At 33.6% G+C, this 25,928-nt stretch overlaps 4 protein-coding genes across 14 annotated transcripts; all 4 read right to left on the reverse strand.

Moving 5' to 3' along the window:
• Window positions 1–325: 325 nt before the first annotated feature.
• LOC7474983 (uncharacterized) lies at window positions 326–3,924 on the reverse strand. Of its 4 annotated transcripts, none has more exons than XM_024608650.2 (6): window positions 3,678–3,924; window positions 3,329–3,580; window positions 2,483–2,629; window positions 1,550–2,302; window positions 815–977; window positions 576–702 (listed from the first exon to the last, which is right to left on the reverse strand). In XM_024608650.2, the coding sequence occupies exons 1-6, from the start codon at window positions 3,789–3,791 to the stop codon at window positions 686–688; spliced, it is 1,446 nt and encodes a 481-aa protein (XP_024464418.2). In that variant the 5' UTR covers window positions 3,792–3,924; the 3' UTR covers window positions 576–685. The 4 variants fall into 4 exon arrangements, with proteins under 4 accessions (XP_002312940.1, XP_024464418.2, XP_024464416.2 ...); XM_024608648.2 differs by having other exon boundaries at window positions 788–977; XM_024608647.2 differs by having other exon boundaries at window positions 776–977.
• A 2,202-nt stretch (window positions 3,925–6,126) lies between these two features.
• On the reverse strand, window positions 6,127–9,597 carry LOC7474982 (pentatricopeptide repeat-containing protein At1g62260, mitochondrial). The gene has a single exon (XM_024608638.2). It carries the CDS (start codon window positions 9,118–9,120, stop codon window positions 7,168–7,170), a length of 1,953 nt encoding a protein of 650 aa, XP_024464406.1. The 5' UTR covers window positions 9,121–9,597; the 3' UTR covers window positions 6,127–7,167.
• A 1,779-nt stretch (window positions 9,598–11,376) lies between these two features.
• LOC7474981 (pentatricopeptide repeat-containing protein At2g17033) lies at window positions 11,377–13,334 on the reverse strand. The gene is made up of 2 exons (XM_002312902.4): window positions 12,693–13,334; window positions 11,377–12,590 (listed from the first exon to the last, which is right to left on the reverse strand). The coding sequence occupies exons 1-2, from the start codon at window positions 13,047–13,049 to the stop codon at window positions 11,526–11,528; spliced, it is 1,422 nt and encodes a 473-aa protein (XP_002312938.4). The 5' UTR covers window positions 13,050–13,334; the 3' UTR covers window positions 11,377–11,525.
• Window positions 13,335–13,512: 178 nt separating this feature from the next.
• On the reverse strand, window positions 13,513–21,029 carry LOC18102169 (serine/threonine-protein kinase STY46). Of its 8 annotated transcripts, XM_024608644.2 has the most exons (17): window positions 20,476–20,624; window positions 20,096–20,210; window positions 19,942–19,996; window positions 19,448–19,527; window positions 19,203–19,322; window positions 18,707–18,761; window positions 18,161–18,271; window positions 17,992–18,042; window positions 16,812–16,981; window positions 16,630–16,737; window positions 16,451–16,524; window positions 16,126–16,301; window positions 15,823–15,918; window positions 15,555–15,635; window positions 15,410–15,463; window positions 15,153–15,287; window positions 13,513–13,837 (listed from the first exon to the last, which is right to left on the reverse strand). In XM_024608644.2, exons 2-17 carry the CDS (start codon window positions 20,137–20,139, stop codon window positions 13,766–13,768), a joined length of 1,482 nt encoding a protein of 493 aa, XP_024464412.1. In that variant the 5' UTR covers window positions 20,140–20,210; window positions 20,476–20,624; the 3' UTR covers window positions 13,513–13,765. The 8 variants fall into 8 exon arrangements, 7 of the variants coding, with proteins under 7 accessions (XP_024464412.1, XP_006379296.1, XP_024464414.1 ...); XM_006379234.3 differs by lacking the exon at window positions 19,942–19,996 and having other exon boundaries at window positions 20,476–21,029; XM_024608646.2 differs by lacking the exon at window positions 19,203–19,322.
• Between the last annotated feature and the right edge of the window lie 4,899 nt (window positions 21,030–25,928).

Below are 25,928 nucleotides of genomic sequence, written 5' to 3' on the forward strand. Positions count from 1 at the left end.
CCACCAATCATTGCTCTATCATCATCACATTTCCTGGACCATAATTTTTTTATAACAGGAATGATCAAGAGGGCGGAGCAGCATAATTCCCAGATATCGATTAAAGCTTCATTTACTGACAGCAACAATATTTCAAATAACAATACCAGCCATGATCTGGGAATGACATCATTGACAAGCAGAGAACAGCCAAGGAATTTGCATGGTCTTGAGTTTAAAGAATTTTATGTAGCAGCCTAAAAGTCGTTTCTGTAATCCGCAAATTTGGTTGGAAGACATTATATAACAGAAAAAATATATACAGAAAAACGAGAGGAAGTAGCAATTGGTGAACGAAAAATTTAAATGCAGAATAACATAGCCAGTCAGGCATGGAAACTTGCAACACAGCTCAATAAAAGTCAAAGCTAAAACCGTATACTATGTACATTTAACTACCGCTTTTTCACAGGCCAAAAGGTTACAAAATGGCATCTCCTAACCCAACGAGTCATCGTGATTTGCAGCATCTCCTCCATCATCTGAAGAAACGTCACTGTTAGCATTGAATGATAGTATAAGCTCTAGAAGTTCGCTATCCATAACCGAGTTCTGCACCACGCTTTCTGGGCTAGTCCTCTGCCTTTGAAGTGAAAATAATTGCAACATCAAGTCCTCCGGTGAAGCTAAGCGGTACATCCATCCCCTAGCCTTTGGTTTCACCTGAGCAAAAGTTTAAATCAGAATCAACAATCATCATAACTGCCAAGAAAATTATCATCATCACAATCACAACCATCATCATTACAATCATCATCATCACTGTCATCATTACAATCATCATCATCACTGTCATCATCAATATCAGCATCATCACTGTCTTCATCAATATCAACATCATCACTGTCTTCATCGTCGTCGTCATCCTCGTCGTCAGAGAAATAATCATTGTCATCGTAATCACTCATGCCAAACCAATAGCAATCACGCATCAGGACCTTTCGAAAACAAGTAACAGCTGAGAAATTAGTTCCCCTGCTGCCCCATATAGCCTATACATGGATATTGTAGCAATCTGGATCCATTATCATCACAATGCTTGTAATGGAGTAAAATTTTATAATAGACTTTAATAGCTCAGTGGAATAAGCCAACCAGACCGGAAGTTTTAGCCTACCATCTGTCCACATTAAATCCCCACAACACCACTGTTTTTTTATGTTTTTTAGCCTTTTTTCCCATACATGAAAGTTTGGGACAAAAGAACGAGAAGATGACAGTCTCCAAGAATACTTAAAAGTTAAACTGAAAATGTTCCATTTGCAAAATTAAAATTCAGTTATTATTCCCTTTCAAGAACTTGGATCAAAGATAAAGCTACCAAACTGACTGTTGGCATTGGTCCAATGAAAGTTGAATCTTTCTCAAGTCGCAGAAAAGGATTCTCTTTTTGAACCTTATTATTACAATATATAAACTATTTCTAGTTAATTCAACTCTCATAAAATAATGCAATGACAAGATTTTTAAGGATATGGATTTCAAAACAAACTGGATGAATAAAGCATACCTGTCCAATATTTGTTGGCAGAGTAGCTCTCTCAATAGCCTTTGGAGTCCATATTTTTATATCAGACTCGATTCCGCTGCTAGCAAGCGCCATGGTATGAGGATGAGGCTCAGTACAATTTACCACATCCCTATCTGCTTCCATAACACGAATAAGCTCTCCACCCCTTTTCTTCCAAATAAATATCCGACCACAATCAGAGCCGCTAGAAACATACTCACATCTTGGCCCAAAAAAGCTCACACCCTTCACAGTCTCACAATTTCTATGCCCCTTATAAGCTTGGGCAGCATTTTTCCCATCCACATCCATAGATGATGAAGATGCTATAGACCCAGGTTCTACTTCACTTGTATCACTGCCCATTGAAATTGGGGATGAAAAGGATGGAAATGGAGGATTTCCCAAACCCATGTCTCTTGTAAAAAGATAGATGAACTCGTTATTATATGAGACTAGAAGCTCACTCTGGTCTGAGAATGACAAGCCTGTAATTCCAGTATCCCCATTACCAATCAAATGCTGAGGACAGAAGTAATCTGCAGGTTGACCAAAATCACTTGACCCATCCCAACTATACTTGCGGATGTCATAAAGTCTAGCAAACTCGTCCATTCCCCCAACTGCAAAGAGATTCGGGTTTCTTGGATCAATAGCAATGGCATTTAGATGGACATATGGCTGGAAACTCCTTGGATCATTAATGGATCGGCAAGTAAAAAGTTCTGTGGCAGACCTAGTTCTCAAATCAAACTGAAATCACAATGACAGTGTCACATAATTGCATAAACCCAGCTATTCAAAAATCAAGAATAACAACATGCAAGGTGATAGCTGCAGGCAATTGTTTTAGGCTTACAAGATTTCTTATTAATTCTAACAAAAGCAAGAGCAGAACTAAAATTGTAATTAGGAAGGGTAATCACAACTCACATGTTGAACCACTCCATCCTCGCCACAAGAATAAAATATATGAGGACTCCCAGGTTCAATAGCCAACTTATGAACTCGTGAATCTTTGTGTTTTCCAAGCAATATAGTTTTCACTTCTCCCCCTTCGAGAATTTGAGCTTGTCGAATCTAAAATCGAAAAAATGTTCCTCGTTAAGAATGAACAATTCCTACAAGCAACATAACATTAAAATCATGCATACTAAACTCTCTTGGAAAAATAAGCAATTCCTGAATTCAGAATATACCAGGAAAATGTCAAAAGCCCTAAATCTTTAGCACAAAAGCACACCAATATAAAACTCATTCCAAACAGTTAAGTTCAAACAAGGCAGTAATAAGATGGCAACACATCATGTGCAATGCATATCATAAAATTTGACACACTAACATCCACTCCATTACTTGGAAAAAAAAATCACTTCTCTTTTTATTTAAAATATAGCTAAACCCACAATTCAAAAAAACAAATATCATCTCCAAAAAATAAAAAAAGCACCTATTTTTAGTGATATTAAAAGGCACACCCTTTTCAAAACCGGCTATGAATTTCAACTAAAAATCTATTACCAACATCCACTGCATCACCTGGCAAAGAAGTCACTCTTCTTTACTTAAACGACTAAACCCATAATTCGAAAATGAATAACATCTCCGACAAGTAAAAAACACCCCTTTTTTTAAGAACTAAGGATACCAAAAGCCAACCCTTTTCAAAACTGAATTTCAACTAAAAATCTACGCTTTCTTCACAATCACCAACACACAGGCAAAACAGTAGAGATATCAGATAAAAGAATGCTGTTTTTTATATTTTATATTATTTACCTCGCCATCAGCAGCACAAGTAACAATAGTCCGATCATCAGAAAAAGGCATGAACTTAGCTTGAAACACATTATTACGATGACCCGAATTAAAGGAAAGTTTAACACGCCCAGTTTCCCAATCCCATAAAATCACCCGCAGGTCATCTGAGCCCGATATCAAAACATCACCACCAGAATTAAAACTCAGCGTGTTCACGCACCCTTCGTGCTTCTCCAACTTCTTGTGTATTTCAAGCCTCAATACAAGATCCTAATAAAAAAACAACAACCAAACACGCCCTTGATCAATTAAGTTTATCAATAATAGCGGAATAATTAGAAAAAGAGGGGAGGAATCGGTGAGTTACCTCGGAGGCGGCGAGACGGTGAGCGAAATCGCGAGTGGAGAGCTGACCGAGTTCGCGTTTACAAACATTAACTACTGCTTGATCGAGGTCCGTTCTGCTTCTTTTTTTCATCATCTGAGTTCGATTGGTGAGTTGACGGCTGGGTGAATCAGGACGGGTCGAGTCGAGTGGAATCCTGGAAGTTCTGGTTTTCTCTTTAAGAGAGAGAGAGAGAGGAGAATCGGTTACAGTATCGGTTAATCAAAATCAGTCACCCCTCTTATATATTAGATTTGGGGTGTCGTTTTTATTGTTTTTTTTAAATGTTTTTTTGTTATTGTTTCGCACAATCTTCAATTACATCCTTTCTTTTATGTAATTATTGCAATATTATCCTTCTACTAAATAATCTCTTACTCTTGCTAAGAACATGCCAAATAATGTTATTGGAGAAGCAATCACAAAGATTTTTCTTTTGGTTTAATATGGCTAGGAAGGATGAATATGGATTTATTTTCTGTCCTCGTCTCATCTATATCATGTAACGTGTCCTCATCATAAAAAAAAAAAAAAAAAACAAAAAAGAAATAATATGTTTCAAAAAGGTGTGTATAAGAGTTCTTTTTTTCTCTGGGAGGAGATGAGATAAACTTGATACTGTAATAATTAGGAAATATTGAGGATAAAATTGAAAATTTTGATAACTTGAGAACCTAATTGAAGCTCAATAATAGCTTGAGGGTTTGGATACAGTTTCACCTTGTTAGTTTTTTTTTTTTTCTTAGCTTAATGATGTATCTAATTCTAATGCCTTGCTCTCAATTTTTTGTTAATTTAATCTTGAGATATTAGGGGACAGAAATTGTATTAGAATAATTAAGAGGGAGTAAGAATGGAAATATAATAAAGGAAAATAAAATGTGAGGTATTAAGAAGTACCAAATGTAAGATAAAAAGGTAATCTATAGTTTTAGACATGTAAATAATAGAGAGTTGAAAGGTGATATTAACAAAGAAAAACAAAAAGGACCAAAATAAAGTAAAAGTGAGAATAAATGGATCAAATATACAAGTAACTATCATAACTTTTAAGAACATAGTTTTACATTTTAAAAATTAATTTTTTTAATTTATTTCACTTTAAATTAATATTTTTTTGATATTTTTAAACCATTTTAATATGTTAATATTAAAAATAATTTTAAAAAAATAAAAAAATATTATTTTAATATATTTTTAAATAAAAAACCACTTTAAAAAAACTATAAAACTATATTAAAAAACTTTATATTAGGATTCCTTCTACGTGGAAAAGGTTTGTTAGTGTGTTTTCGGTTGTGTGGGCGATGATTATCACACGTGGCTTTATGAAAGGTGGAGAAATTATTAGTACTTTTGTTCATTTCAATCAACTTTGTGGTCTTTTTGTTAAAATAAGTTATGTTATTCCTGTTGTCGTGATCTATTGAAATACGTTATTTCCACGTAATTTATTAAATACGTTTGTTTTAAAAAAAATTGTCTTTTCTATTTGTATACAAGTTCTATTAAAAATATAGTTTTTATTTTTTAAATTAAAAAAATATGTATAATTAAGTTTTCTATTTGTATTCAAACTCTATTAAAAACTGTCTTTTAAAAGTTAAAAAAGAGTTTATTCTTTTGTAAAATTAAGAAAATCAAGGGACGATAGTTTAGCTAGATTGGGATTCTTAATTGTTCTTTTTTTATAAAGAAAAAATCATTAATTTTCCTATTTGTATGCAAACTCTATTAAAAATATTTTTCATTTTTTTTATTTTACAAAAAAAAATCAAGGGGTAACCTTTTAGCATAGATCAGGATTCTTAATTATTCTCTTCTTAATATAAGAAAATATTATTAAGTTTCCTAGTTGTATACAAACTCTATTCAAAATATTTTATTTTTTAAATTTTACAAAAGAATAAACTCCTTTTTTAATTTTAAAAAAATATTTTCTTAATAGAGTTTGTACACAAATATGAAATTTAATTTTTTTTTATATTGCATAAAAGAATAATTGAGAATGCCAATCTAGCAAAAATGTTGTCCCTTGATTTTTTTTAATTTTATAAGAGAATAAATAAATTTTTAATTTAAAAAATAAAAAAATAAAATTTTTAAATAAAATTTATATACAAACAGGGAAGACTATTTTTTAATAATTTTTTTTAAATTATTTTAATAGGTTATGTTGATAGGAATTTATATGCAATTTATGTCTTGCGCTATTTCTACAACCCATCAAATGTGCAATTTCCTAGTTATTTTCTTAACTATGCTATTTTGCAAAAAAATAAAAATAAAATTGACGTGTGTTATTTAAAAATAAATAAATTATTGAACTAAAGTTGAGCGCTTTCTTTGGATGCTTTGGAGAAATTCATTTTATGTTTGGACTGCACATTATTGTAACTGAACATAGTTTTCATTCAAACGCCACGTGGTATGATATCATATCGTGTTAAAGTCTTAAAGAAGACAACTTGAAAGGACAAGATAATCTAACAGAATCTTAAAGGAAATTCCAACAAGATATCAAAAGGATTCACACAAAGGAGACTTCTAGTTATCATCTGATATTGTGAGTTTGAATCATTGCAAATTCTTGCATGATTTGACGATCTGAGAAATTGGGCTTCATCTATTTCTTGTAGCATTGACTGCAGTGCTCAGTAGAGTACAGTATTTTGAGCTGGATCCTTCAACTGTGTAATGCTTCGCATATGGGACTGACGAGACTATAAAATCAAGCAGCAAAGCAAGGGCTGGAATTCCGAGCCATTGATGAGACTATCGGATCATTGCAACTTGACTTGCCAAACGTCTCCCAAATACTTGCCAAGAAATCCTGCATGTACAATTCTCAGGGATCTTGTGCACTGCAGCTCCAGTCATGAACATCCTATGCTTCGAACAATATGGACAATCCTCAAGACTGCTATATCTAGTACCATGCTTTGTTGGACCTATGCCGTAAAGGATTGATGATGGCCCACTGCAATTTTCTTCTGAGGAGATATGACCAAAGAAACAAAAATAGCAAAATACCTCATGTCAATGCATAACTTGCAGATGCAGCGTGCATCTCATGCTCCCAGAAAAAAGACAAGCCCATCCTGGAAGAAAAAATCACTCTGGGTCAGCTTATTTTTCAAAAGTTTACCCACAAAAAAGAAGCCAACGTCATTTTTTAACCATGTTGACAGTGTGTTCAAAGTGGTCCTTCCTATTCTTCAAGGATTGAAGCAAGCGATCAGCAGTTATTAATTCACAGCTGGCCTTTTCCTTCCGGGGAAATCCACTCTTCTGTTCAAATAACTTAAATTTCCAGTTTCTGTTTTCCTCTGCCTGAGAGCCTGCAGATACATGGAAATCTAGTTGAATGCTCTTAACCTTACTGCGTGGCAGTGTGTCGATGCCCGGAGCTGAAAATTAACAAGTGCAGCCATCCAATTGGTGACTTCATGCAGAAGGCACATATTAAAAATCACCAATGGGAGGAATCCACCCAGCTATATGCTGCTTGCTTCTTGATATTACTCCTTTCCATCATTATTCTCACTTCTGCTGCACTGTCCCATTGCCCTACATCAGCATACATATTGTATAGCAAGACATATGGGGCCGAACTGTCAGGCTCAAGTCTTATCAATGCTTCAGCAGCAACTCGGGCCACCTCTATTTTGTTATGCACCTTAGCAGCACTCAGTAATGCACCCCAAACAGCCTTATCTGGTTCAAATGGCATGCTATTGATCAAATCCAGTGCCTGCTCCAGCTGCCCATGACGGCTCATGATGTCCACCAGTGAGGCATAATGCTCAACACTTGGTTCAATTCCAAATTCACCAGCCATGGATTCAAATATCTCTCGACCTTCTTCGACTAGTCCTGCATGAGCACAGGCATGCAAAACTGAAATAAATGTTATATGAGTAGGTCGCACGTCAAAACTTTTCATCAATTTGAAAACTTCCAGAGCCTCCACAGCATAACCATGAGAAGCATATCCTCCAATCATTGCATTCCAAGAAATTACTTCTTTTTGCAGTTTCACCTCATCAAAAATTGTCCCTGCCTCGATTATTGCGCCACATCTTGAGTACATGGTAATGAGGGCATTATTTATTGGCACATCTGGTATAACTGTCTTTGTTACCAGCTGATGGATCTGCATTCCCAGTTGAAGATCAACTATCCCAGCAGACACACTAAGAACCGAAGATAAGGTATGCCGGTCAGGTTTCTCTCCTTCAACTTGCATCTGAATGAAGATCTTGATTGCTCCAATATAATCATCATTTTTCTCATATCCTGTTATCACAGAGTTCCATGACACCAAGTTCTTTTGGGGCATCCTCCCAAATAAATCATTAACACGATCCAAATCACCAATCTGAGCATGCCCTGCAATCATCTTATTCCACGAAAAAATATCAGGATTTGGCATTTCACAAAAAAGTCTGGAGGCCTCGTCCATATCTAACATGTTAACATAACCACTAATCATGGTATTCCAAGAAATGGTATCTCGTTCCATCATTTGGTCAAAGAGTTCCCTAGCAAAAACAATATTTCCTGCCTTAACATAGCACATGATCATCGTATTCCATGACACCACATTCCTCCCGAACCTTCCATCTCCTCCTTTTCCCTTGCCATCACAAAACGGTATTTGATCAAAAAGTTTCCGAGCTTCATCAACCCTGTCTCTCCGACCATACCCCGCAATCAGAGTATTATAAGCTTGCAACAAATTCTCTTTCCTACCACCATCTCTCTCAAACCTAACCACCACTCTCGCTGCCTCGTCCAATTCCCCATTCCGAATAAGACCAGACACAAGCGCACTAAGCGACGCAGCATCCCTCTCCGGCATTCTCTCAAAATACTCAAGTGCACGAGCCACGTCACCATTCTGCAAAAACCCAGTAACAATGGCATTCCAAGACACAACATCCCCCTCCGGCATCAATTTAAACATCCTCAACGCCTCATCCATTCTCCCATTCTTCGCATACCCACTAATCATCGTATTCCAGGATACAATATCCCTCTCCGGCATTCTATCAAACAAGTTTCTTCCTTCTTTTAAGAACCTGATCCCATGACACGAAACATACCCCGAAATCATTAAGTTCCATGAAACAATGTCTCTTTGAGGCATCTCATCGAACAGTTTCCTTGCTTTAGCAATTTCTCTACGTTTCACATAGGCCCTTATAATTGCGTTCCATGAAACCGTATTTGTTTCTTCCATTTGATCAAACAATGCTCTTGCTTCATCAATTCGACCATTTTTAGCCAAATTAGAGATCTTCTTGTTGAACTCGTACAAGTAGAGGTCCTGAGCTGAACTGTGTGGGCTTGTATATGAAGAAAGAAGACGAGCTCGTATGAATCCACGCTTGGAAACGACAGCGCTTATACAGCGTAACATCTTTTCGTGAAAGAGTTTGGTTTTTTTTAGGCTGTAGTACGAGGTTTAGGTTTTAACTTTTAAGTATGACACGTAATAATAAGTGAATTTATTTTTTAAAAATCTTACGTCTAAGTCTTTCTTTTAATTAACATTTAAAGCTATTTTTATTTATTTATGAAACACCAATTCAAAGGAGTTTTCTAAACGAGATACATACTCGCTTCGTTAGTTGGGGTAGTTTTAGACATTGCTTAGAAAATTAATTTGAGATTAATACTTAATAATATTATTCACTTTATTGGATTTAGTAATAAAGTGTTAAAGTTTTAAATGTTAATGAGAAATTATATATGTTTGATTACTTCTAGGGATACAAGGTGGGCGTTGATTGGGTGCTTACGTCACATGCAAAATAAGGAGGGCTTTCTTTTTAGATATATTTTTTTCAAGAATTTGTAGGCATTTTTCTTTATTCTAATACTTATTATATGATTTTTATAGTCTATAAAAAAGAGAGTATTGATTTTGACACTCCTATAACAATTAATATAAACTCATAGCACATATGTATGTCTAAATCTTATCTAACCCTAACACATCCATAATTTAGCATAGTTTCTTTGTGTCGTGTCTTCATCTCGTTTTTCTCTCTCTTTTTTCCTGTTCAAAATATATAGATATATTAATTCTCTATATCCATTACTTTTTTTTTTGTTTTGTTAATAATATTGGTGATTTTTTTGCAGGTATTATATCAAACAATTGTTTTGTTATCCAAACATAAATTTGATGATTTGCCTTGGGTGCTAGATTTTATGTGCTGTAAAATTTAAGAATTCTAATTCAAAAGTGTTTATTTTAAGAAAAAATTCTTCTAAGATGAATTTAGAAATAAATGCAATTTGATCTTGTATGGAAATCACTACATGCATCTCCATTTGGGATTGTAGCTCAAATAAAGAATGGTCAAAATTTATTTTTTTATTTAAAATTATTTTTTATATTTTCAGATTGTTTTAATGAGTTAGTTAATGTAAAAAATAAAATTAAAAAAATATATTATTTTAATAATTTTTTTTAGCAAAATTTTACTTTAAAAAATAATTATAAGTACATGTATCATTTAAAAAAAAGTATGGCAATTTTATTGTTTTTAAGATTCTCATGCCAGAAGAACGTGTAGGGTAAATTGTATTAATTAATATGAAGTTTATGCTAGTTAAAACTCATAACTCTCCTTCTTTTTAACAAAATATCTAAATAATTTTTTTAAAAAAAATAAACCACCAACAATGCGCATATCATCGACTTCTTATTTTTATAAAATGAACAAGAAAAAAACATAGTATAGAGCTCCAAGAGTTAGAAAGTCCTTTTAGTGGAGTAAGGAGGGTATTTTTCATGCACGCTATCGATATCATGATGGACTAAATAAAAATCATTTGATCAATTGCTATAATTTTATTTAAGTTAAGAACTATAAATCTATGAACACCAAAAAAAAAAAAAAAAAACCCTAAAAATATTTTTAGATTGAAAAAACACTAAATTAATGATGGAGTATAATAGAGAAAGCATTCAGGACGCATGTTTTTAATATACAAGCCAACAGACTTAGTATAATAAGACAAATCCACAATAATAAAATATCATCAAATATAACAAAGTCACGGAAAATAAAGTATCACCAAATATATATATATATATATATATTTATAAGAATAAATGATAATAAAATATATACATCCAATCGGCGTACTGCTTTACCTATGGTGTTTTAACTTTTAAACAACACTGGTTACAAATGTGCTTACGACACATCCAACATAGGTGATAATAATAACTAAAAAAAAATAGATATGGTGTTTGAAATTACAATAATAGTTGTTTTTTTAAAATAATTTTATTTTAAAATATATTAAAATAATATTTTTTCTTTAATATTTAAAAATGAAAGCAGAGCATATCATAAATTGTAATTCTAGGAATATATATGTCTTTTTCTTACTTGCCAAAAAATTCATATAGCCATCAAAAGAAAAAATAACTTTGAAAAAGCTTTAAAATGAAAATTTAAATTAAAAAAAAAATCTAAACAAGGATATATGAAAATGAAAAAAAAATCTTAAATGTACAGTAACAAAACTGATAAAGATATTTGATTGATCAAAATCCGAGAGTGTGTGCAAGTTCGTGGAATATATATATATATATATATAGGTGTTTAAATAGGAAAAAAAAAATGAAAGAATATAAGTCCTCCCGGTTCTGTAGTTCGGTGTATAATATCTTGAAAAATTGCCTTCAATTCAATATGGAAATAAGTGTTGTGGATAAAAGCAATATAGAAAGGAAATCTCTAACGACGAAAACATCCAGTAGAAGTTTGAGCTTCATGGATGCATTCCTTGCTCATTCATATGTTAACATAGCCACTTCTTGACAACATTTCCTTTAGCAACGAAACAACCAATGTTCTTCCTATCGATTCTCATTGGACTCCTCGTTTGAGCCATTATCTGTGTGATCATAGATTTAACTGGAGATTCCCCTCTAACGGTGCTATGATTCCCCGATCCACAAACAACTGTAATCTCTGCTGGAATTACATGCTCTCCATCACTCAATCTATTCCTCGTCTCCTCCATCCACTGCAACATTATCACATATGCTGAACCCAAGTGCATTCCATGTAAATCCAACTTCCCCTCTGAAGTATCCCACTTCGTTGCCTCTTTCAAAACCGATGATTCAATCAATTCTTTGACTAACATTAATTCTTCCTCACTCAAGATCTTCAACAACTCTTGAATCGAAACTGGATAAGAAGCATCCAAGTTTCTCATCAATGCCATGATCGTGGGACAGGAATTCAGAACTGAATTGCAAGTCCTTATTGACAATGGAATGCCCAGAGTTTTCATCTTTCGCAGCCACAATCCCATTTCAGGAAGTGCATTGTGAGCTCCATAGGATGCAAGAACCATATTAGCACAGACTGTATCAACTTCAATCTCTCCACTTTCCATTTTATCAAGAATCCTCTCCATATCTTTAAACAATCCTAATCTTCCATAGCCATATAAAACACACCTAAATTCAAACAATTTAGGCTTCAGTCCTCTCTCTCTCATCTCTCCAATCAAATCCTCTGCTTCTCTAGCCCTACCCATTTCACATAACCCGCTAATCATTGCTTTATAACCCTGCTTTTTTACATAAACAGAGTTGGAGTCACTAACAAACTGGTTCAAACGAGAATAAGAATCATCAAACCCACGAACCCAATTGTGTTTTGAGTTAAACCCAATCAAATTGCAATAAAAAAGAACAAGCTCCCTCTCTTTAAACTGTAATCTTGAAACTGTTTCAGACATCAAAGCTTTTAACTCTTTGTCTAGGCCTTGTTTATCCAGCAAGACAACAACTTGTGCAACTAACTTAGGATTCCAACTAAACCATGATGCTTCACTTATCTTTAAATAGAGCTGCAAAAATAGAAACATAAACACATTTAGCATAAGAAATTTGGATTTTTTAATGTCAAAAAGAGAAAAGGAGAGCTTTTTTTATGATGGGTTATTACTTACAGGGAGAGTGAGAAGATACAGCAGGGGGTGGTGAGTGGAGTCGGGGGAGAGAAGATTAGAGAGTGCATCAAGGGCGATTGATTTCGGTGATGATGCTACAAATTTCTTGATCAAACGGTTAGTAGCTGAAGTATCTCTTGTGGCAACGGTGGGCAATACCGCAGAGAAGAAACGCTGGGCTTGTTTGCTAATTGCTGCTAAACATTTAAAGTTGTTCCATTTGGTTGATAAATTCAGTGGTGGTGATGTTGGCTGTGAAAGATAAGGTAGTGGTTGTTGACGGTGGCTGAGGTGGTGGTGGTTCAATGGCACGTGCGAGGTTGTTATCTTTTGTTGATACCTGACGTGCGCGTGCATTGCTCCAAGTAGTGGAACCTGCAAAAACAGGAGAAGGGTTGGGAATATTGTAATGGAGTCATTTTTAATAAGAGATTGTGATGGATTGGATTTTACTAAAAGGGCTAAAATCACGATTAAGACACAAGGCCCATGTTAAATTGGGTGTCTTTGGATCTTTCTCTTCCAGCACTAGGCAAATACAAATAGAATTAAAAGCACTAAAAAGAAATATTCCAGAGAAAGAAAGCTTCAGAAATATTGAAAGTAGCTTTTGAGATGCGGTTCGGAGGTGAGTTTAGTATGTCTCGTACGGACCGTCTCAAATATTTTCATCTATAAAAAGTTAATTTTTAATTATGTTTATATCCCTCTTATATTATAAGCATTATTAGTTACAACTTCCGCATCAAAACCTTGATGATGGTTAGAATTACATGATTGTCACGCAGACATTAATATTTCATTTAAAAAGCGCGGCAAAAGAGATAACTATCAGAACTTAATAATAATGTGTTGGTAGAAAAAGATGAGAATGACTGTTTCAAAACATGGACTCAGATAAAATTAACAAAAATAATAACGAATAAAAAAAAAATACAGCTTGATGATGCTTGGCAGGAGAAAAAAAATTAAAAAACTGTACAGTAATGGTATTTTAGAAGGATTGAAAACGGTTGGTTTGCCATCGACTCGTTGATTGATCAGTTTATGAACAACTGCAACTCTTCCTTCAACTACTTCCTCCTAAGCACGGATAGAAATCCACCAGATGATTTCTCCTTGCGGCATTCACCATCATCCCCAACCTGCAATGGAAACTTGCGAGTCTTATTATTGATTTCTAAGTCATGCGTTTATATTTTGATATATTTTGAAGATAAAATAAATAAATAAATTAAATTAATAATATGTTTGATTGAAAATAACTGTTAAATAGATTTTATACAAAGATCATATCAACAAATATGAAAAATTTCATGAAGAAATTAATCAAGAAGTCCAAAAAAAGAAGAAGCAAAGTGCCGACTTAGAATTGAAGTGTTTATTTTAGTGCTTTATGTAAATCTGTATATCTTATCTTGATAGCACAATTAAAATGATCTCACACGCTTTACTATGCATACATTTAAAAAGATTGGTTAAAAACTTGATGGATGGTTCTAAGAATTCACCTAAATTAAAACTTATAAAACTGGAATTCTGTATGAACCGGTCGACCGCTTATTCATCAGCGATAAACACCTGGGAATTCTACAGGAACCGGTCGACCATTTCAACTGTCAGTGGAGCTGTAACAGCTATAAACAACTAGTTTTTGATAGAAACATATATAGCTTCTCTATTTGTAAAATTAAGAAGAGAATCCAAATATAAATAATATACAAGCTATTTTAAGAGCAAACATCAAAATCATCAATCCTTGATTATACTCTAATTAGTGTTATTAAACCTTTATATTCTAGCACAAGGGTATTCAATCTTATTCTCACTACACTTGAACACCTTCAAATCCTGTAAGTGATATATTGTGAGATATAGAGATATTAAAACTTTCAATTGTATTATCCACTCTATTGAGAAAGTTAATTGTGATAATAAAATCATTCTTGTAAACCTTTGAGTTAGGTAAAAACTCTTGGCATTAGTAAAGTATTTTCACCAAGAAAAAATCTTGAAGTGAGCATATCTTCAAGAGGAAGAAAAATCTTGAAGAGAAAATATCTTCAAATAATGTAAAAATCTTGGTGTGGATTCATCAAGTGGTTATTGTACTCTAAAACTTGGACAAGTAAAAATAATATAATACTCAAATACGGTTTGGTACTTGAGGTGTGAATGTAGGCTTGTTGAACCATGTTAAAAATCGAGTTTGCAAATTCTCTTCCTTACCTATTTATTTTAAGCATTTTAATTATATTGTTGGTTATTATATTTATTATGCTTATTTGAATTAATTTGCATTATTTGTCAATATTAGTGATATACCTAATTTCTTGGATGTTATAATTGTCTTAATCCTATAACAACACTTATTACTTGTGAAGAAAATGTGCAGACATAAATGATGACCCATTTGTAAGAGAAACCAAACCAGGAAATCTATTAAAAATTGCTGAATACCTCTTTTGCTATTTGCTGCAGGATTTCTGTAATCTCTGAGAAGTCAGGCCTTAGAGCTGGATCCTGTTTCCAGGTTTTTTCAAGCAGCTCGGCAAGCTTTGGTTGAGTATTCTTGGGTATTGTTGGCCGTAGACCCTGAAACCACATGAAAGGAAAGCACCATGCAGATTGGTATAATCATGAAATTATCACATGAGATGGTGTGTGTGTGTGTGTTTGGGTGGGGGCGAGGCGCTCATCGAAAAAAGGAATTTTACCTTTTGAACCACTCCAACAGCTGCTTGTAATGGGGTTAAGTACTCGTACGGAAGCTGGAAAGCCAAATATGTAAGAGTGATCAACTTGAGAGATCAGAAACTTTCTGAAAAGAGACGAGATATTATACAAGATGACCAACAATACCTTTCCAGTTAACAACTCCCATAACACGATCCCAAAACTGAATACATCAGCCTTGTGGTCATACGGCTTGTGTTCAATGACCTTCAATGCAAAATAACTGTTGTGAGAAAATGGCGAGATACCAATTAGAAGATGCATGATGGTCACCGCCAAGAAAACTAATGATGCATTCAAGTTTCCATGATAATCATTGTTGGGGGGGGGGGGGGGGGCATGATTTATTAACAATGGCAAACAAGTACTCTCTCTCTCAATGACAGAGGTGCACCTCAGGAGCCATCCATCTGTAGGTCCCAGTTTCTGCTGTCATAACTCCAGTCTGAGCTTTCACTCTGGCAACACCAAAATCAGCAACCTTAACCACCTGAAATGAAAAAAAAAAATCTCATATAGATACACGTAACATATGGCACAAAGCTTCGGTAGAATTTGATTCATCTGCTTCAATGATCATGATGGAATTAGAAGATGTGGAAGGGGAGGAAAAGGCTTTGTATAAAATATCATTGAAGCTAATCGAATAGTAAAAACACTAAATGAGAAAATGAAATATGGTAAAGGAGAATCATACTTCATTTTCATCCATGAGAAGATTTGCAGCCTTCAAATCCCTATGGATTATATTATTTTGGTGCAGGTAATTCATTCCTTTAGAAACATCTATTGCTGCTTTAAGTAATGTTGGAAGCTTAAAAACACCCCTCTGCTTGTGTAGGTAGTCATAGACACTTCCTCCAGACATAAATTCTATTTAACAAGAATAAAAAATAATGAGTAGAAGATACAAAATGTTGAATTGAAGATGACAGATTTGGGGGGGGGGGGGGGATGAAGAAAGAAATTCATACAAGGAATAAATAAACATAAAATACATTTAAAATTTCACTGGCATTTACCTGTTACAATGCACAAACTTGGAAGCTTGGTGCATGCGCCAATAAATTGTACGACATTCTTATGTCGAACTTTCCTACAAGTTAAAAGAAAATGTAAAAACAAGGAACAAACCAGACCCAAGAAAATTCAGCAGCCTAGAGTTGTAGATAATACTGTAGCTGAGGACATTATGTCAAACCTCATTATGTAAACTTCTTGGGCGAACTCTTTCTGCAAGTCTGAATTTACTCGCTCGGGCTTGAGGATTTTGATAGCCACTTCCTGACTGTAGTACGTGCCTTTGTACCTAAACCAATAGGATGAAACAGTTGAATACAGAATCAACTGTCAGAAATTGTATCTAAAAGAGAGTTAACTTACAGATCACCATATGATCCAGATGCAACTTTGTTCTCAAACTTCAAATGTTTAGGGTCAATTTCCCACACATCAGTCACATCATTGGGTATTGCAACATGATCAGGATCATATTTGATCTTGGATTTCTCATGATCACTGGTAGGAGATGAAGATCGGTGATTTGACCAAGCCTGCAAGAGCAAGGCAACACATTAAAAGTGAACTGAGAAAGCATGTTGAATCAAAACATAATGGATCAAACCACACAATACAATAAGAAACACCATTAGATTCCAGTCAATTGACATGGTGAAGAGATCATGGTATAAATTAGACATAACAATTATCTTCTTGAATTGGAAACTAAAGAATAAACAAAAGCAAAACCTGGAGAACTACGATATGGTAGCCACCATCAGCCTATGATGAATTATTCTAACAGAAAAATTTCAGGTACAAGTTTTACCACGTTCAAAACATTGTGAGCAGCATTCTGCCTGTCATATACTAGACATGCATCTAAATTTTAAGATGTAGCTAGTGGGAAAAATAGATGAAACTTGTTGAAAATGATGCAGATAAACATATATGTCAACAAAATTAAGGTTCCAAACAGAAAACCTAATCAGCTGGATAAATTCTTATTCACACACAGTCCTGTCTAATGCAATCCTACTCTACCCTTGCCCATTTCCAGTACTACTAGAGTCCAAGAAATGCATTGCTAGTTGGGAATTCCTGAATTTAACTCTTTTTAGTTCTCCTATCACTATCTTGTGATTAAGTTTCATTTCTACTTACAGCAGCCCCTCTTCAACCCCATAAAATAACCCAAATGGTAGAAAGATGTGAACCTGCACGAATGAAATTACATCAAATATTGGAAAGCAATTTACAATACATTTTATTGCATCCCGCCCAATTTAGCAACTAGACTGTTGATCAGAAGAGAATATTCTGCTCGCAAGGTCATGCAAAGCTTGCATGATCCTCATCAAATAATATTAAATCTCCACTAAAGAAGAAACAAGAAAATCAAGCTACTGGAAACATAATCAATTTGAGAACAAATAAATTCATAAAAATTCTTTTAGAACAACGTTCAACAGTAAGCATTGTAAGAAAAAGAAACCCAGATTTATAAGCTGCAAACTCCAAAAGAAGAAACTTTCCATCACTACAAATTAAATCAGGGAATTGCCTCAATCTTGATAACTTCTTTTTCCAATGCTGTTCTGAGCTGCTCTGTTTCCTGATGGTTATTAACAGAGTCTGTCAATCAAGTTTGTTGTGCATTTCAAATATTTTCTTGATTAATGACAGCCTAAGTACCCAAGGGCTTTAATACATAAGGTGCATATGGCAAGTACCTCATATGGCCAACCATCAACAACAAATACATCCAAGGAGTAGCCATCAAGTGTTGAAAATGCGTGTGCTTCTTGGATGTTTAACCCAATGTGAGCGAGTAAGGAAGTCAACTGTAAATTTTCACAAAGAACAATGACCTCATAAATCAAGTAGCACTACCAGGATCAGAGAGACAGTGATGCATGCTCATTTACAATAACTAACTCGAAGCACAATAAGCCACAGATACATTAAATCAATGGCTAAGTGTTTATTTTCGTGGAATCAAACACCCTCACTGACTCTCTTCATGCTTCATGCTAACAACAAATGCCAGTTATTTATGCACCCTGACCGGCCAGCAAAATGCATGCAGCCAGCTGATGGAATAGAGCTCAAACTAATCCTAGATTTAGTTTGCAATCCTTCCAAATTAAATACCAAAACAGCATTCAAATTGAAAGAAGCAGCAGAATACAAGATGATTTTCTGTAGAAAATTTAAACACTGCTTGAGAAATTATTAAAGATGAACTTGGCTTACTTCAACAGGCATGCTCATCTTACCTGACTCAAGAGTTTTGGCTTGTCATCACTTGAAAAAGTAATTTCATGCATGGGCCTGCATCAATGCCGATAAGAAAAATACTGTAAACTTCACCATCCAAATCTAGTAAATTATGCAATTATATGGATGTATAAATATCCGCATGAATGTATATATGCATAGAAAAATACATAAATCTGCACAATAGATGCATGCGAAGTGCCAAAATAAACAGTTGATAGCATGTTCAGTTAGTTTGAGTGCCATTTCAAATATATCGGATCTCATATACAATCACATAGAAAGCGAGAGTCTACAGTAGTCAAGGATTAAATTTTTTGAATCTTGCTTTTTACTCAGATTGTCAATTGAAGAAAGGGATTTCTGTAAAAAAACTTCGTTAAAAGTTTTTTGAAAGAAAAGGTGAAAGTGATTTAACAAAAGGGCAAGAACCCCAAAAGATCCTTATTGGAACCCAGTCCACTCTGGCATGATAGCTCTGAGTAAGAGAATTACTTGAAGAACTTCGAGTTAGCATGCACAGAATTATCACCATCTTGATCATCAAATTTGTTTGCTTCAAGTGCAAGTGCTTCAAGATTAGGTGATGAACCAAAGGCTGGTGGTGGGTGTATGCTGACCATTGAAACCAAGAAAAAGATGTCAGCAATACTAGTGACACTAGTTGACTAGAGTTGTTGAATTCACAATACACATGGAATAATTGGATTCTAGAAAATACAATGATCTCAACAGCATACCTCTTTCTTTGGGCTGCTTCTTTACTAGGAGAGTCTGGAAGGATAAAATCAGCTGAATTATCATCAGAAGTAGGATGAACCTGCATGGGAGATTCAATTAACTGCACTTGACAAATTGCAAGTTTTCCACTCAATCAATTTTAAAAAATTACAAAGTTTAAAAGATTCCATGAAAAACAAAAGATACAGAAAATGCAAATGAGGTTTATAAACAACATTCGATGGAAATTCAGCTACATTTGTTGAACTCGGGCAAATAAAAAACCAGCCTCAAAGATTGTAATGCAGCAAACATTCAAGAACATGTTTACAACAGATTCATTTCGTGGCTGGTAACTGAACCAGTATATACTCCTATATTACGTACAGTTAAATCTCATTTACTTATACATCAACAATGTGGAACAAAAAATAAACAATTTGATGAACACAAAAACACAAACTTCCGTCTCCAAATTCTCCACAAAATAGGATTCTTAAAACCCTGTAAGCACCTGTTGAAAACTTGTTTTACGGACGATTCCTCTCTTCCAGTCTAAAATCCACAGTCTAATCAATCACAAATTCTAAACACAATCAAATCTTCGCAAGTAACCGAGCATGGTAAATGTAAAAAAGCACAACAAATCAGCAGCAAATAGAGGTTACCTGAACAAGGCGAACTTCGATTGCCGGTCGATTAGCAGGATCATGAGCCAAATGCAGCAATCTCTTATGCATTAACACATCTTCTGCTCTCTCCACCTTCACATCTAACGCATATCTACACCGCAAATATTAAAAATAAAAATAATAATAAAACCAGCCTCTTAAGCTAAACTATCCTATAAAAAACAGTAAAAAAAACAACTAACAATCCAAATTAAAAGAGAGAAACTCAAATTTTATTTTGCTTCTGAAAAAGTACTAAAATTTTTCATTCCCGTATCGAAGACGCAACAACAAATCACAAACAACCAAAGATAGAAACACACACACACACACACACACGTAGAGATACGGAAATGAATACGTATACACGTACGTACCTGGCAGGGAGGCGATTGAAGTGAGTCCAAAGTTGATCATCAAAACCAGGTAGATTAGCTTCTTCGTGATTAGTTTCTTTAAGACGACGAAGAATCTCATTATAAACCTCAAGTTTCTGCTGCATCCTTTGCGGATGTTGCCTTCCTTGTAATACCGAACCAGGCGACGTTGTGTTCTCGTTCACTCTGCTCCCGCAGCTCTCGTTACTACCACCCTCTTCCATCGCCATATCCACCATTTAAACAAAAAAAAATCAAGCAAATGCAGAGAAAGAGAGAGGTTGTGATTTGTCTTCTTCTTGTTTTTTTTTTTTTTTCTCCTTTTACGTTAAAGAGGGAAAGAAGGCAGGTCTAGAAAGAGATTGGGGGGAGGGTTAAGAGAGAATTAAGATTTAATCAAGTTAATATTATGAATTTATAGGGTGTGATAAGGAGACAGGCTGCGATGTGGGTTTTTGGCTTTCCTTTCTCTCAAGTTGTTTAGAGGCGTAGTGCGCACCCATAGGAATCAAGACGATGTGCGCCTCGTTTAGATTTATTGTTTGTTCTTTATCCTCCCCTAAATAAAATAGTAGTGGTGAGAGTTTTATATGCTGTGTTCACTTTCCACGAGCTCGACTTGGTAAGCTAATTGAATATCTAGTTACTAGCGTACCATAAGAAAGAAACCCTATTAATTATTATTATTATTATTAAATGATTTAAATCTTGGCTTAGAGGTTTTGGGTTTCTTACAAAAAAAAAAAAAAAAATGGCATCACCATATGGAGCATGGGGTGAAGAAGCTCTTCAAGAAGGTAGTGGGTGGACTATTCAAGATAATGGAAAAGTGTTTTAATCATGGATAATCCAAGCCAGTTTATATATATTTCAACTAATCTTATGAGATCTTAAAGTTAATAACAAGATAAATCTCCAATAGTCCTGAAATTTATAGCACTCGAACTGGTGATTTATGGAAAGTAAATTCAGAGTCTGACTAGTTAAGCTACACTCCTATGGTTCCATGAATTTTTTTATTATTATTAAAGGTGTGTTTAATAATGCGGTTCAAATTATTTTTTAAAATTATTTTTTGTTTGAAAATATTAAATTTATTTTTTTATGATTTTGATAAAATTATATCAAAAAATAATAAAAAATTATTATAATAACACCTTCACAAATCAGCGATGACACATACTAAAACCTATTTGTTTTTGTAGTTAAAAAGTTTTTTTTGTAAAAGATTAATTATTTTTTTAAAATTAAATTTTTAAAATTTTTTTATGATTGTTTTGATATGTTTTTTATGATTGTTTTGATATATTGATAATAAAAAAAATATTTTAATACATTTCTAAATAAAAAAAATATCAATATTAAACTAAACATGCTCTAATATTATTTAATTAATCCTTATGAATACGTGTTGCCATCGTCTCACCTCCCACTCCATGAAACTTCCCCATTTCCTCCCCGGAAAAAAGTGGCATATTCCATGGCTCCCACTGATTCTTGATGAGCTTTCCCTGGAAGGACCATAATGTCCTTAAATGCTCGTCTATGTTTCTCCGTATCTGGTCTATGTTTCTCCGTTAATCAAATACACTCCTTGTTAAGCTGTGTATGACGTGGCACCCACTTCAGTTTGTCTAGGATGTAGGAGATAAGAGTGAAGATCGATATATCGAAACAAAGAATGCCCACTCGATGATGCTTGGAGCAAAGGTTTATCAAGGGCTTGAGAGTAATTGTATGTTGATCATGATTATCATAATCTAATTGTTAATGATGAAGAAACATGACTGCCCTTAAACTTGCCATGAAACGCGAGGACCATAGGCCAAGGAGAAAGCCAAAAGGTGATCATATATACGAGTGATTAATGAGATTCATGGGAGATGTGTGGTTTTGGAGCAGTTGGAAAGTTACAGAACAGAAGCGCTTTTCTTTTCTCCGTTGATGCTGGCTTGTAAGGTGGAGAATGAACAGAAGTGATAAGAACACATGGTATTTCAAAAAGGACGTTCCGTTATGTGACCCCTTCTGTTGCTGCGTCATTGTAGAAGGAAAAAAAGACAGCAGTACTTCCTTGATGTTTGGCAACCTGGATACCATTCCCACGTACTGCTTTATCCGTGAATAATTCTTGTCAAACAAGAATCGAAGATGGTTCTCTCAGCAAATGCCATGACACTTGGCCAGACATATAGCTTTCTGATTAATTATCGATCCTTCTTTGATTGATTTAAGGACCACTATTCACGTGTCTTTGTTCCATTGCCCAGGAGTCTTTCACATCCCTTCCATAATTAACCTTAATGTTGTATTGTGAGAGACTTGCCGGTGTCCTGGTAAGAGTAATACTTGTTGAACCAAACTGGTGAGTTGTCATGAGAAATTCAAGATCCAGATTGAGTTTTTAATTAAATTAAATAAAATATTAATCCAGTAAAATCCATTTAACTTTATCATGAGCCAGACTTGACCAGATTAACACCAAAAAAAGAACAAATCATTACTGTTTTGATCATTTTCGAGTAAAATAAATAAATATAAATAACAGTTTTAACTGAATAATATAATTAAAGAGAGATAAAAAAAATAAAAAAAAGTTGCACTTGTTAATTATGCATGACTGCATTTTTATTAAAAATACAAATCCAAATATATGTTTTTTTAAAGAAAGTATTCTTGAATATTGACAAAATCTTCAAAGTACCTCGCTAGCTTTAAACTCGAACCGAAGGTGATAAAATCCATACAATATTAATTAGCTTGCCGATTTCTGCGAGTCTAATATATATTGCATGTTAAACGAGGATAACAAGATATTTTCCTCTGTGCTAAACTTTAAGGTCTCGCAAGGTATGGTACCTTAAACTGGCAGGACTCGGGCGTCAAGAACATAATGCACGTTAATTATCATATAGCACTGCTCCACCTGACAACGATATATAATCTGGCAAATCACGGTCGCGAATCACTAGCTGCCTGCACATGCAAATCGTGGACGTGTTGTTATTATAAATAAATCACTAATTAATCAATATTTTTGAGAGTCGAGTAACTGATCTATCTTATTCAAGTGATGATTAACATTCAGAAGCCTGAAATGAAGCCACCCGCAGCCATAACCAGTCGAAGAATGTTTCAGTGGTGCTTACTTTATTCTGTTAGAAAAATTACAAGTTTAAATCATAAGAAAAGAAACACATCATGATTGATTTGCGTAATTGCTAAACTCAGTTTAGTCGGTAGATTGATCCAAGAAATATCTATAATTCGTATCTTGATATTTGTCCGGTTTTAAGTTGAATAAAAAAATAATTGATTTGATTGATTTAAATAAATTTTAATAACTTGGTTAAATCATAATTCAAACCTAGTTTTGGTTAGCACCAAATTTTTTTTAAAAAAAAATAACAATATTATTTTAATGAAACTAATTAACCTAATGCCTCACAAATTAACCTAATGACCCAATAATTCAGAATTTTTTTAGATTAATTCGTCAACTGAATTTAACAACTAGCTTAATTCCCAGAGCACCATAAGATATTGATAGTTTTTCTTTTAATGTGTTGATTCTTCTGAACAGTTTGATTTAGAGTCTCTTAAATGTTCTAGTTAATTAAGGCTAAGCACGTTTATAAGTCTAATGTCATTTTTTAAGAACAAGTTGAGTGTCAAATTGCCAAGGAAAAAAATTCATGGGAATATGAAAATAAACTTAAAGATACAACTCACCTAATCAATATTAGATTTGGGATTAATAAAATAAGAGCTTGTTTTAGAATGTGGCCGGCCACGCGTTCTTAAAATTTTTTAATTTTATTTTTACTTAAATTACTTTTTTTAATATTTTTATCGTTTTGATGTGTCAATATTAAAATAAATCTTAAAAATAAATATTTTTTAAATGTATTTCCGAAAGAAAATACTTTAAAAAATAACCACTAACACAATACTAAATAAGCTCTAAACTCAAAGGATTGTTAAAAACTCGTTTATTTTTACGTTTCAAAAGTTTTTTGAAAAAAAAAAGTTTTTTTCTTTACTTCAAAATATGTTTATATATTTTCAGATAATTTAAATATATTGATATTAAAAATAAATTTTAAAAAATAAAAAATATATCATTTAAATATATTTATAAATTAAAAAAATAAACGCTATGACATTATCAAATATATTCTAAATAAAATTGTTAACCTGTGCGAGAAAACACAAGATTCGCATCCCAAAGGAATAAACAGGGTTTTAAACAATAAAATAAAATGACACGGAAGATAATCAAGAAGTAGTGACTTGGAAGGCACGTGGAAAGAAGGGAGTGGCTGACGAGGTAAAGTGGCCTTTGGAGTCACTAAAGGTCTCGTGAGACTGGCAGATAAGGCTCAGCAAAGCGGCGACTTGTCCCCGCTACACTGCAAGAATATGCCCACTTACAAGACCAGAAATCCATGTTCCTAGCTGAGTCTCGAGTGAATATTTAATCTTATCCAGTTAAGTTTTGGATAATATTATTTTTCTAGGAAATTTGAAACACTTTAAGTCAATTTTTTACCTTGTTTAAACAGCTTGGATAATGAGAAAAAAACAAAAATCAACCATCATGTATCTCTTCAAATATTATAATTAATTTCTTTCTCGACTGACTCTTAGAAAAATATTTACAATGTAATATATTTATAATTTTTTTTGTTTAATTACATTTCTTAAATTCAGATCTACAGGATATCAATTGCCACCGCAGCCAAGTATCTTACATCTTGTAAAAAATGAGAAGATTTTATTCTCTAGTTTTTGGTATAGAGCTTGAAATAGAGTTGAAAGGCTGCCCGCTTACCCAAATTCAGATTGTGGTGGGGCCAGTTTCTGACGTGGACAATGAGGTGTACTGGACTTGATGTTGGAAAGTTGGTAATAGTATCCAACTGATAATGTCCAAATACAACCAATATAAATAAAAAAATATTTAATGTTTAGGGCACCGGTTAATTAATATATTGACGGTACTTAGACTTTTTCTTAAACTCTAGATTTATAATAGAAATTTTAATGAAGGGATTTAGAGATTTTTTTTTATAATAAAATTAATATTTTTATAAAACAAATATTAAATAACTTAAAAGAGCTTTATATTCCAGGAATAAAGATATTTGTTCTTGAATTTTAGGTTTATTAATGCTCTGAAATCTAAATATTTTTTATCTTAAGATATAAGAAGTTGTAAACCATTTATCTAAATGGTTCAGAGGGTATTTATACCCTCTAAACCTTGATCCATTACATGAAAAGAAAATGTCAGAAAGTCCTCTGTTTCTGACGATATTAATAGAAAGCACTATCTCTTATATATCATTAATGATATAATAAGTACGATAAGTTTCTTAATAGATATTATATATACCTGTAAGCACAGGGGAATCATTATATTAGTATGAATAATTATTCCACATGAAGAG

The sequence above is a fragment of the Populus trichocarpa genome, chromosome 9, assembly GCF_000002775.5.
Source record: "Populus trichocarpa isolate Nisqually-1 chromosome 9, P.trichocarpa_v4.1, whole genome shotgun sequence".
In the NCBI taxonomy this organism is placed as follows: Eukaryota; Viridiplantae; Streptophyta; class Magnoliopsida; order Malpighiales; family Salicaceae; genus Populus; species Populus trichocarpa.

Excerpts from the sequence above, each read along its gene's own strand:
- LOC7474983 (XM_002312904.4), bottom strand. The coding sequence starts at position 3,791 with ATGATGAAAAAAAGAAGCAGAACGGACCTCGATCAAGCAGTAGTTAAT. Across the intron at positions 2,303-2,482 it reads AGGATGGAGTGGTTCAACAT|TTTGATTTGAGAACTAGGTC; the intron begins GTGAGTTGTGAT and ends TTGTGATTTCAG. Across the intron at positions 703-1,549 it reads TGCCAACAAATATTGGACAG|GTGAAACCAAAGGCTAGGGG; the intron begins GTATGCTTTATT and ends ACTTTTGCTCAG.
- LOC7474982 (XM_024608638.2), bottom strand. The coding sequence starts at position 9,120 with ATGTTACGCTGTATAAGCGCTGTCGTTTCCAAGCGTGGATTCATACGA.
- LOC7474981 (XM_002312902.4), bottom strand. The coding sequence starts at position 13,049 with ATGCACGCGCACGTCAGGTATCAACAAAAGATAACAACCTCGCACGTG. Across the intron at positions 12,591-12,692 it reads TGTATCTTCTCACTCTCCCT|CTCTATTTAAAGATAAGTGA; the intron begins GTAAGTAATAAC and ends CTATTTTTGCAG.
- LOC18102169 (XM_006379234.3), bottom strand. The coding sequence starts at position 20,714 with ATGGTGGATATGGCGATGGAAGAGGGTGGTAGTAACGAGAGCTGCGGG. Across the intron at positions 19,528-20,095 it reads TCGAAGTTCGCCTTGTTCAG|GTTCATCCTACTTCTGATGA; the intron begins GTAACCTCTATT and ends TCTCCCATGCAG. Across the intron at positions 15,919-16,125 it reads TTCTCATGGATGAAAATGAA|GTGGTTAAGGTTGCTGATTT; the intron begins GTATGATTCTCC and ends TTTTCATTTCAG.